This window comes from Felis catus, chromosome D1 (assembly GCF_018350175.1).
Source record: "Felis catus isolate Fca126 chromosome D1, F.catus_Fca126_mat1.0, whole genome shotgun sequence".
NCBI classification, from domain to species: domain Eukaryota; kingdom Metazoa; phylum Chordata; class Mammalia; order Carnivora; family Felidae; genus Felis; species Felis catus.
The window spans coordinates 54081008-54094080 of NC_058377.1; the positions used below are offsets into that span (position 1 = coordinate 54081008).

The 13073-nt window shown below is 39.5% G+C and overlaps 1 protein-coding gene across 2 annotated transcripts in view; it reads left to right on the forward strand.

The window, feature by feature from the left end:
• GAB2 (GRB2 associated binding protein 2) overlaps positions 1-13073 on the forward strand; it is a 189388-nt gene that overhangs the window by 124434 nt on the left and 51881 nt on the right. For both annotated transcript variants that reach the window (XM_019811748.3, XM_003992683.6), the window contains exon 2: positions 5157-5457. In XM_019811748.3, the coding sequence (XP_019667307.1) occupies positions 5157-5457 (301 nt within the window). The remainder of the gene's footprint in view (positions 1-5156; positions 5458-13073) is intronic.

Sequence of the window (13073 nt, forward strand, 5' to 3'; positions counted from 1 at the left end):
AGTAAGCAGACATCCTTGCCTTGTTTCAGATTTTAGGGGGAAAGCATTCATTCTTTCAATACAAAGTAGATTGTTGGTGTTGATCTTTTGTTGGTGCTTTTTATCAAATTAAGAAAGCTCCCCCCCCTTCCTATTTTTTAAGTGTTGTTATTATAAATAGGGATCAAATTTTGTCAAATGTTTTTTCTGTATTCATTGATATGACCATGTGGTTTTTCTTTAGTCTATTACTATGGTGGATTACACTGATTGATTTTTGAATATTGAATTAGTTTTACATCCTTGAGATAACCCTCACTTGGTTACGTTATATAATTCTTTATATATCTTGCTGATTTCTCTTTGTATTTTATGTTTAAGTCCATGATCGATTTTGACTTAATTTTTGTTAAGAAATTTTGTATAGATATAAGAACAGTCTTGAAAAAGCTTTCTTCTTGTAACATATTCAGGTCCCATGTTCTCCTTGCATTATGTGTCAGTAATCCAACAGTAATTTTTCATTTCTGTATCATGAGACACTTTCAAGCTGAAGGCCCCAGATTTCCTTATAAATATTTAGTACATGGTCAGGGGCGCCTCGCTGGCTCAGTTGGAAGAGCATCGACTCTTGATCTCGGGGTTGTGAGTTTGAGTCCCACATTGGGTGTAAAAATTAATAAATAAACTTATAAAAATAAAAATAAATAAATATTTATTACATGGTCAATGTTCATATCAGAATGAAGAGAACAAGAGAGTAAAGAACTCACGTCATATAGAATCCACACTATACCTTTATCTTTCTTAATCTCTTTGCTGTACTTCTCTTGCTGTCCTCCTTTCCTGCTTCTGTGAAAATATATATATTTAAGTTGCATTTATTAGTTTGAGTAAATTAATATATTGATAGAATGAAGAAAGTCAATAGATCTTTATTGAGCTCTCATATAGACCAAACACTTTTCCAAGTAACTTTTGGCCAGAAAGGAGCCTAACCTCAAGATGTTCAGAGCTTAAAGGGGAGGAAGATACATAAATAACTGAAATGCCAAAGAAAGCACAAATTATTAAGAGAGTATAAGACAGAAGCACCAGCTCTACCCAGGGAAGTTAGTAAAGCCCTTCCAGGGGAAGTGATACTTCAAGCTGGCACTGAAGGGACATAGGAATTTTCTAGATAGACAAGGTGAGGGTAAAGTCATTCTAGGAAGATGCAGTAGGTTGTGCAAAGACAGGAAGGCATGCAATTATGTGGTATATTTGGAGAATAATATGTAATTTGTTATGCACTGTAGTAAGTTCTGTAAGACCAAGAATTCATGCTGTATGCTCAACATCTAGAATACTGCCTGTAGCATAGTAAGCACTAAACAAATACTTGTTGGATGGATGGATGGATGGATGGATGGATGGATGGATGGATGGAAAGAAGAAAGCAAGGAGGCATAAATGAGGCCAGAGAGATAAGAAAATTTCAGCGATAAGGAGCCTTGTTTAGTAACATTTAGCAAAATGCCTACCATCAAGATTCATAGAAGGATACAGATGTTGTTCATAATATACTTGGGAAGAAACAATAAATTCCAAAATATCTGTAATATGTTGTAAAAAATGACAAGCCATAAAAACTACATAAAAAGTGTTACAAAGGTTCAGAAGAAGTAGAGGTCCATTTCAGCTGAGAAGATCAGAGAAGTTGTCATTGGAGCTAGACTCTTTGAAGTTGGTTATACTTGTGTTCTCAGTTGTTTGATTTAAAAAAGAAATGTGCATAGACTTGGAGAGAAATGGTGTGGCAGAAGAGGGATGGGAATTTGGGACTAGACTAGACAGCCTTGCCTGCTTGGTCATAAATTTATCAGCATTTTATAAGCAGTCATTTATCAGCCTACACCACTTCCTTGGAAGCAGAACCTGACAGGCTCCGATGTTATCTGTAGTAAACACCTTTTTCTTGTTTATGTGGGTGTCTCTGTGTTTGTTTATGCTTGTACCTGCACACCAGTGATTTGGAGACAGCTCTTTCTGCAGAGACCAGCACTGAAGGGGACACATCAACTGAAACACAAGCTAAACTATTAACAATACGTTTTAAAAATGCACCTTGCTACTCACACACTTCCATGTATATGCATGCACCTGCTACATGGACCACAAGCACACCCAGAGTTCTATAAGCCAATGCCCTGGGCAAGATTTTAGGTGACTGTAAATATATAGTTCTTATTTTTTGTTTTCCTCAGCTCGATTCTATCTGGCCATACCTTATATTCATTTTGAGGTAAGACTTATTAAGCATCAGTTATATCCCTGTAACCTACTGGATGCTGTAAGGAGTTCATGTAATAAAATAATTACTCATTAATCCAATACATAGTTATTGATAACCAGCTGTGTGCCAGGCACTATTTGAAACACTGAAGATGCAGCATGGGATTTTAAAAAATCATTCTTTGTGTTTACATTTTGAGAGGTAGATACAGACATTCAACAAAAATGTGGCATTTTAGATGGTGTAAGTACTAGTAAGAGCAGTGTTGCAGAGTAAGGGGGAAAGAGAGTGTGAGGGTTGGGTGGTTAAGAATGGCTGCCCCCTTAATGGGATATTTGAGTAGAGACTTGAAGGAAAGATGTCTGGGGGAAGAGTATTCCAGGCAGAGGGAACACCCAGAGCAAAGACGCTGAGGCAGAAGTATGCGGCCAGTGTGGCGAGAGCAGAATGGCCAAGGCAGAGCATGGCTGGAGATGAGGTAAGAGGTGTTGGATGCGGGAGAGTTGACTGTCACATCAGACCCACTGGCCATTGTGCAGACTTTGGTTTTTACTCTGAGATGAGAAGCTTTTGGGGATTTTGTGCAGAGAAGTGACACAGTCTGATTTACATCAGCTTGCATGTTGAGCATCAGTTGCAGGATGAAAGGGTAGAAGCAGGAAGACTACAGAATGGTGGGCTAGACTGAGTGAACTGTTTGAACCAACAGGATTTGTTGTAGATGTGGAATGTGAAAGAAGGGAGTCCATGATGACCTCTCACTATATGTGGTCTGAGCACCTGGAAGGCTGGAGCTGCTATTAACTGAGACGGGAAAGATTGCAGGAAGAACAGGCTTGGAGGATGTAAAGAGCTCAGTTTTGAGCACACTGGGTTTGAGATGCTTATTAGTGAAGAGTTGGGTATAAGACTCTGGAGTTCAGTGGATGGACCTGGGATGGAGAAATACATTTGGGAAGTGCAGCAATTAGATGGTCTTTAAAGCTGTGAAACTGAATAAAATAACCTAGGGTGTGGGTGTAGAGAGAGGAGAGACAGAGATTGAGAACTGAGCATGGAAGCATTCCAATATTTAGAGGTCAGGGAGATGAGAAAGAACCAGCCCTGGAGTCTGAAAAAGAGGCTGGGGAGGAGGAAAGTTGAGGGTGAGCCAAGGGAAGAAGGTGCTTCAAAGAGGACAGAATAAACCATTAGCAGGTATTGTTGAGAGATCAAATAAAACCCAAAAGTTGCTTTAGCAGCCTTGAAGTCTTTGAGAACTTTGTTATGCAGTGGTGGGGCAGCCTGATTAGATTGTTTCCACCAAAGAATGGCAAGAGAGGAGACAAATGTCCAGTAATATAGAAAACTCTTTTGAGGTTTTACTCTAAAGAAAACTGGGCCATCACTAGAGGGGAACATGGGATTAAGTGAAGCTTTATATTTTTTTCCCCATGATGGGGGATGTTGGTGTCCTTATGGGAATGATCCTAGTAGGGAGGGAAAATGCAGTGCTTCCAGAGAATGGGAGAATCATACAGTGGTGTCAGTCCCCTTGTAGGTGAAAGGGGGCACACAGATGGAAGGATGTTGGCTTTAGATCGGATGAACTGTGCATGCTCCCTAATAACAGGCTACTTTGCTCCAGATGCGGGCAGATCAGTAAATTTGGTGATGGAGCATATGTAAATTCTCTTGATTGCTTATATTTTCTCATGAAACCAAAAAGTGGCCATGTTGGACGTTTAAAGAGAGAGAAGCTCAGAGACAGTAGCCAAAGAGCAAGAGAAAATCTTAGACAAGGTAACTGAGATAGGATCTTGGGGCAGCCTGGGAGCCCACATCTACAAATGACTTAACTACAGCAAATCAGTAGTTAAGCATAGCCTCAACCCAAGGCTATTACATGCAGCATCTTTTTACCACTTTGTGTGGTGTCTGCTCACAGATTACTCAGTCCTATTGAAAAAATGGAATATACAAGACAGGATAAGAGAATATGTGATCAAGTGTTAAATTCTATAGTATGAAATGATACAAGGAGTTTATTCATTCAGTGATACATATAGAGTATTTAATATGTGCAAGGCCCTATTACAAGTACTCGGGCTATTGCAAGGAGCAAGACAGTGAAAAAAATCTTAAAGTTATGTGCTTCAGAGAAGTTTTAAGTTATTTTTTAAATTTTTTATTTATTTTCAGAAAGCAAGAGCGTGAGTAGGGGAGGGACAGAGAGAGAGGATGAGAGAATCCCAAGTAGGCTCCGTGCTGTCAGCACAGAGCCCAATGCCGGGCTCTGTCTCACGAGCTGTGAGATCATGACCTGAGCCCAAACCAAGAGTTGGACACTTAACTGAGCCACCCAGGCACCCCCCACTTCAGAGAAGTTTTAGAAGGCTTTCTAGGTGATTCTTCCAAGGCACCATCATTTGCTTAAAAAGCACAATATACTACACACAAATTAGGGAATTGTTTTTCTGCTGCTGGCTGAGTGTGATATTGCTTCTTTGCTTCCGCTCACCATGACTTGTTGGGGTCCCTATCCATATACTGAGATGCTGTGGTTTTGCAAGTTCCACCCTGACTAACAGTACTATGAGTTTGAATCTGTATTCCAGCATAGGGAATAATTGCTCGAAAATGTCTTAGTCTCCATCTAACTTCTTAATCTAAAAAATTGGAATGCCACATCTCATTTCAGAATGATAAGACTCTGTTCCATAGTGAAGTGTTGCGCTAACACACATTCTAAAATCATCCTCCATTTTTTAAACTGTGGTGAAGTATGAAAGAGAAATAAGGGCCATGTTCAGCCTGCAGGTGCAACAGTCCCCATCCTTAACCTAGTGATTTCTGAGCACCTGTGAGAAGCTTTGAACGAGGTAATGACCTTTTTCCCCTCTTTTTCCTTCTTCCTCCTCAGGCCTGGAAGAAGCGATGGTTTATCCTGCGGAGTGGCCGGATGAGTGGTGACCCAGATGTTCTGGAATACTACAAGAACGATCACTCTAAGAAGCCCTTGAGGATCATCAACCTGAACTTCTGTGAGCAGGTGGATGCAGGCCTGACCTTCAACAAGAAGGAGCTGCAGGATAGTTTTGTGTTTGACATCAAGACCAGTGAGCGCACCTTTTATCTGGTGGCCGAGACGGAGGAGGACATGAATAAGTGGGTCCAGAGCATCTGCCAGATCTGTGGCTTCAATCAGGCTGAGGAGAGCACAGGTAGGAGAGCAAACAGGAACCTTTCTCCCAAGTGGCAAGGTGCTTCCTGGAGCAGGCTTAGCAGTTGGGACTAAGATGAAGGCCTTCAGATCCCTTGAGCAAGGACAGCCCACTGCAGCTAAAAGCGTTCATCTTTGGCAGAGGAGTAACAGGCAAAGAGTAAGACTGTGAAGGGTTTGATCAAATACTAGAGGAACCCCTGGCCCTAATTATATTCAAATGGGAAACAGATATGTTGAGGTTATGAGGAAGCTAAAGGTACTCTGTGGTATTTCTTCAGGTACCTCAACACCACTCCATTTCTCAGCCCTGCACCTTTCTCCCCTTCCCTCAGCTTTCTAGCCCTCTGTGCTCTCTTACCCACCACTTATCCCAGAGGGCAGTGCTCACCTTGATTCCTTCTCTGGTCCACCTCTGCGTGTTCTAGCCCATCTATTTCAGACCATCCTGCACAGCTACACGTGCCACTTTTTTTCCTTTGAGTTTGGAGTAATTATTGTTGATATATAATCCAGTGTTCTTTTATATTCACTTGGGAGGGGATAGGTGAGAGAGGGAAATGCCGATTTATATTTGGGTCTTGTTGACTTTCACAGAATAGTAGCCCAACTTTTGTAACTGAGTTTTGAGTTGCAGAAATGCCCTTTGACAGTTGTTTGGGGTTTTTTTTTTCCTGAGGCAGGCAGAGAGCTTAAATCAGTAGTTCTTAAACCTGGTTTCACAACAGAATTAAAGGGGAGCATTTTTAAAATGTTGATGCCAAGGACCCATGCCAGATCAGCTCACTAGGAATCTCAGGGGTGGGACCTAGGCATAAGTGTCTCTTCACAGCTTCATTCTGAGTAGCAAGCATCCGAGGCTCAGCAACCATTTTCTGTAAATATTTGAAGGCCAATTTTTTTTGCAACCCTCTAAAAACATACAAACTGGAGCTCCTGGGTGGCTCAGTCTTTTAAACATCTGACTCTTGATTTTGGCTTGGATCATGATCTCACAGTTCATGGGTTCAGCGATATAAAGCCTCCTTGGGATTCTTTCTCTCCTCTCTCTGCCCCTTCCCCACTCATGTGCACGAGTGTGTGCGCTCTCTCTCAAAATAAATAAATTTAAAAAAATAAAAAAACACGGAAACCATTCTTAGCTCATCAGCAACATCAACATCATCTGAGAACCTGTTAGAAATGCAGATTCTTAGGATCACCCCAGCCAGACTTACTGAATCAGAAACTCTTGGAGTAGGGCCCAGCAATCTGTGTTTTTACAACCCTCCTGGTGATTCTGATGCACGATTAAGTCTGAAAACAGCTAGTTTAGACTCTTGCTACTTAGAGTGGGGTTGGGGAACCCAAAGCATCAGCTTCTCATGGGAACTTCCAACTCTGATTTGCAGAATCAGAATATATATGTATTTTTTTAAACTTATTTTGAAATAATCTTAGACTTTCAGTAGAGTTGCAAAAATTGTACAGTAAGTTCCCATGTACCTTTCCCTCAGCTTTCCCTATCTTACTCAACCATGGTACAGCTATCAAAACTGTGCAGTTAACATTGGTACAAAGCTTTCAAGTACAGTATATTTGGATTTCACCTCTTTTTTCACCCTTGTCTTCATTCCTTCAGGATTCAGCCCAGCATACCACATTAGATTTAGTGATTATGTCTCCATATCTCCTCCAATCTGTGACAGTTCCTAAGTCTTTCTTTTTTTTTCTTTCTTTCTTTCTTTTTTTTTTTTTTTTTTTTTTGACTTTGATCCTTTCAAAAAGTATTGGTTAGATATTTTGTAGAGTGTCCCTCAGTTTGGGTTTATCTGATGTTTTCTCATGATTAGATGGAGGCTATAAGTTTGGGGGAGAGTACACAGAGGTGTGCCTTTCTCACATTGTATCAGAGGGCACGTGGTAGCAGTATGTCTTATTACCTACTGGTCATGTGAACCTTGATCTCTTGGTTAAGGTAGTATCTGCCAAGTTCCTCCACTGTAAAGTCACTGTCTTTGCTTTTGCAATTAATAAATATTTTGGAGGAAATACTTTAATGATCAATTATCCTATTTCTCCTTAAACTTTCGCCCACTAATTCTAACCCTCACCAATGGATGCTCACAGTCATCATGTGTGCAACAGTGGTTACTGTGGTATTCTAATGGTGGTGTTCTGGTTGCCCCAAAATCTGAATTTTATTAAGATCTCCAGGTGATTTGTATGCACATTAAATTTTGTATACAATTAAATTTTGGGAAGCCCTGGTCTGGATTACTCATTCCCAAGCCTCTTGGGTCATCTGAATCACCTGAAGAGCTCTTTACCTTTTAAATTACAGGTGGTGATTCAGTAGATCTGATTTTAGGCTAAGGAATCAATAGTTTCTAGGGGCGCCTGGGTGGCTCAGTCAGTTAGGCATCCGACTTCGGCTCAGGTCATGATCTCGAGGTCCGTGAGCTCGAGCTCCGCGTCGGGCTCTGTGCTGACCGCTCAGAGCCTGGAGCCTGTTTCAAATTCTGTGTCTCCCTCTCTCTCTGACCCTCCCCCGTTCATGCTCTGTCTCTCTCTGTCTCAAAAATAAATAAACGTTAAAAAAAAAATAGTTTCTAAAGCCCTTTCTACAGAATGGGAGAAAATATTTCTGGGTCATATACCTGATAAAGGTCTAGTATCTAGAATATAAAAGGAGCTCTTACAAGTCAATAACAGCAACAAAAAGATGACCCCATTTGAAAACGGGCAAAGGAACTGTGTAGACATTTCTCCAGAGAAAATACATAGAATAGATGGCCAATAAGCACATGAAAAGATGCTGAACATGATTACGCATTAGAAAATGGAAATCAAAACCACAATGAGATACCACTTCATACCCACTAGAATGGCTATGATCAAAAAGATGGACAATGACAAGTGTTGGCAGGGGTGTGGAGAAACATCCATTACTCATCCATCCCTCTGCATTGCTAGCAGGAGTGTAAAATGGTATAGCTACTGCAGAAAACAGTGTGGAAATCTTTCAAAAAGTTAAACCTACAACCCAGTAATCCTCTTCCTAAGCAATATACTCAAGAGAAATGAAAACAAATGTTCACACAAAAACTTGCACACAAACGTTCATAGCAGCACTATTCATGATGACCAAAAAGTGAACACAACCTGAATTATCCATCAGGTTAGTCCATTATCCAACAAGTAAACAGTATGTGGTGTGGTGTGTGTGTATTATTTAGCCATAAAATGGAATGATCTAACATTCCACGTTGTACATTCTACACATGCATGAATCATGAAAACATTGTGCTAAATGAAGAAAACACAAAGCATCACATAGTTTTTTATTCCATTTATTTGAAATGTCAGAATAAGAAAATCCATACAGACAGGAGATAGATTGGTGGTTGACAGTGGGAGAATGAGGAGTGCCTGCTAACAAGTATGGGATTTCGTTTAGGGGGATAAAATGTTCTGGGATTTGATAGTGATGATGGTTGTAAAATTTTGTGAATATACTAAAAACTACTGAATTTTGCATTTTGAAATTGGGGAAATTTATGATACATGAATTATATCTCAGTTTATTTTTTAAAGTTCCTAAGTTGATTGTGACAGCCAGCCAGGTTTGGGAACCCCCGTCCAGACTTAGGGCCAACATCATGAGCATGAGACCTATGCAGTCTCACAGGGCTCCACCCTTAGCCTTGCACTTGGGTAATGCTGTACTGTCCCCATTTTGAAGTCCTTCATTTTTTTTTTATAATTGTTTAAGGTGTACAGTGTGATGATATGATACATGTGTATGTTGCAAAATGATTACCACAGTAAGGTTAGTTAACACATCTATTATCTCACATAGTTAGGATTTTTGTGTGTCTATGGTGGGAGCTTTTAACACCTGTTCTCTCAACAATGTTCAAATATATATTACAGTATTATTAACTATAGTCACTATGTTGTACATTATATCCCCAAGACTAATTCGTTTTATAACTAGAAGTTTGTACCCTTGATCTTCATCCATTTCCCCTGCCTCTGCCCCTGGTAACCACCAATCTACTCTCTGTTTCTGTGAGTTTGTTTTTTTTTTTCAGCTTCCACGTATTAAGTGAGGTTATACAGTATTTGTTCTTCTCTGACTTATTTCACTTAGCTTAATGCCCTCAAGGCTCATCTATATTGTCATAAATGGCAGGATTTACTTATTTTTTATGACTGAATAATATTACATATGTATTTATAAAATTTCCTTTATCCATTCATCCATTAGTGGACACAGATTGTTTCCATGTCTTGGCTATTATAAGTAGTGCTGCAGTGAATATGGGGTGTAGATACCTCTTCAAGGTGATTTCAGTTCCTTCAGATATATACGCATAATTGGAATGCTGGATCATATGGTAGTTCTATTTTTAATTTTTTGAGAAACCTCCATACTGTTTTCCATAGTGGCTGTACCAATTTATGTTCCCACCAGTAGTCACAAGGGTTCCCTTTTCTCTACATCCTTGCTCACAGTAATCTTAGTTTTTGATAATAGCCCGTTAGCAGGCTCTCTCATTGTGGTTTTGGTTTTATTTGCATTTCCCTGATAATTAATGACCTGTGCCTTTTCAGGTAACTGTTGCCCATATGAATATCTTCCTTGGAAGAGTATCTATTCAGATCCTATGACCACTTTTTAATTGGGTTATCTGTTTTTATTTTTGTTTTTGCTATTGAGTTGTAGGAATTCCTTATGTACTTTAGATATTAACCCCGTATCAGATATTTGAAAATACATATCTTCTTCCATTTCTTTGATTGCCTTTTCATCTTGTTACTTTTGCTGTGCCAAAGCTTTTTAGTTTTTTTTTTAATGTTTATTTAATTTTGAGAGAGACAAAGCATGAGTGGGGGAGGGGCAGAGAGAGAGGTGACACAGAATCCAAAGCAGGCTCCAGGCTCTGAGCTGTCAGCACAGAGCTGAACGCGGGTCTCAAATTCACAAACTGTGAGATCATGACCTGAGCCTAAATCGGATGCTTAACTGGCTGAGCCACCAAGATGCCCGAAAGCTTTTTAGTTTAATGTAGTTCCATTTGTTTAATTTTGCTTTTCTTATTTGTATTTTTCGTATCATATCCAAAAAACTCCTTGCCAATACCACCATCAAGGAATCTTTTTTTCTGTTTTCTCTTGGGAGTTTTATGGTTTCAGATCTTACATTTATCTATCTATCTATCTATCTATCTATCTATCTATCTAAGCATGCACACGTGAGTGGGGGAGGGGCAGAGAGAGAAGGAGAGAGAATCCCAATCAGACTTTGCACTGTCAGTGCAGAGCCAGATGCAGAGCTCTATCCCAAGAACCATGAGATGATGACCTGAGCTGAAATCAAGAGTGGGATGCTCAACCAACTGAGCCACCTAGATGCCCCTAGGTCTTACATTTAAATCTTTAATCCATTTTGAGTTAGTTTTTGTGAGTAATATAAGGGTCCAGTTTCATTTGTTGCATGTCAGTATCCAGTTTTCCTAGCACCATTTTTTTTTGAAGACACTATCTTTTCCCCACTGAGTATGCTTGGCTCCCTTGTCAAATATTAGTTGACCATACATGTGGGGCTTTCTATTATGTTCCATTGATCTGTGTGTCTGTTTTTATGTCATACCATACTGTTTTGATTACTATAGCTTTGTCATATAGACTGAAATCAGGAAGTGTGATACCTGCAACTTTATTCTTCTTTCTCAGGATTGCTTTCGCTATTTGGAATCTTTTGTGGTTCCATATGAATTTTAAAATTGTTTTTCTATTATTGTAAAAAAAAAAAAAAATGACATTGGGAGGGGTGCCCAGTTGTCTCCACTGAGTGTCCGGCTTCAGCTCAGGTCATGATCTCTTGGCTTGTGAGTTCGAGCCCCACGTCAGGCTGTATGCTGACAGCTCAGAACCTGGAGCCTGCTTCGGATTCTGTGTCCCTCTCTTGCTATGCCCCTCCCCCACTCATGTTCTGTCTCTCTCTCTCTCTGTCTCTGTCTCTCTCTCTCTGAAGAATAAATAAACATTAAAAAAAATTTTTTTAATGACATTGGAGCTTTGATAGGGATTTCACTGAATTATAAATGACTTTGGGTAGTGTGAACCTTTTAACAATGTTAATTCTTCCAATCCATAAACATGAGATACCTTTCCATTTATTTGTGTTGAAGTTCTTAACTTTTGAACAAGGAGCCGCATTTTCACTTTGTACCAGACTCTGCAAATTATGTAGTCAGTTGTGCCTGGACTAGATGTCCTGTCTTAGCAATTCTGTGATTCTGTTCTTCCTTGCAGATTATGAGTCTGCATTTACTCTTAGGATCTTTGGTATAATCTTTGTTTCCTGAATGGAATTTCCCCAAATTTCTGTCATTTATAGGCTTCATGAATTTTTTGTTTTTCCCTTTATTTTATTTCTGATGAAAGAATAAAAAGCTTATTGGGGAAAAAAGGGAGAGAGAGAATAAAAAAGGAATCAAAAGAACAGGAGGGAGGGGCATCTGGGTGGCTCAGTCGGTTAAGCATCCAACTTCAGCTCAGGTTGGATCTCACAGTCTGTGAGTTTGAGTCCCATGTCAGGCTCTCCACCAACAGCTCAGAGTCTGGAGTCTCCCACTCTCTCTCTGCCCCTCCCCCATTCACACTCTCTCTCTCTCTCTCTCAAAAATAAAATAAAAACATAAAAAATTAAAAAAAAAAAAGGCAGAAGGGAAAAACCATAGACTTAGCTCCCCAACCCCAGTCTCCAAGCTTTCATAAATGTTAGAGATAGGTCCAAAGAATACCTCAGCTTAAAAAAAATAATAATAGGTATGATTGGGGAAGAAAGTAATCAGAAAGCAATTGCTTTTTTTTATTTAAGTTTTTAAATTTTAATTCCAGTATAGTTAACATACAGTATTATATTACAACATAGTGATTCAACAATTCTATACATTACTCAGTGCTCATCATAATAAATGTACTCTTTAATCCCCATCACCTGTTTCACCCATTGCTCCCCCACCTCCCCTTTGGTAACCCTCTGCTCTCTCTAGTTAAGAGTCTGTTTCTTGATTTCTCTCTTTTTTCCTATGCTCATTTGTTTTGTCTCTTAAATTCCACATATGAGTGAAATCATATGGTATTTGTCTTTCTCTCACTGACTTTTTTCACTTAGCATAATATACTCTAGATACATCCATGTTGGTGCAAATGGCAAGATTTCATTCATACACATAGACACACACATGCATACACACATACACACACCCCACATCTTCTTTATCCATTCAGCTATCGAGGGACATTTGGGCTACTTCCATAGTTTGGCTGTTGTAAATAATAGCGGTGCATGTATCCCTTTGTATTATTGTTTTTGTATTTGGGGGGTAAATGCCCAATAGTGTGATTATTGGATTGCGGGATAGTTTTATTTCCAACTTTCTGACGAACGTCCATACTGTTTTCCACAGTGGCTGCACCAGTTTGCGTTTCCACCAATAGTGCACGAGGGTTCCTTTTTCTTCACATCCACGCCTATATCTGTTGTTTCTTGTGTTAATTTTTTCTTCTTGTATTTTTTATGTTAGCCATTCCAACAGGTGTGATGTGATATCTCATTGTGGT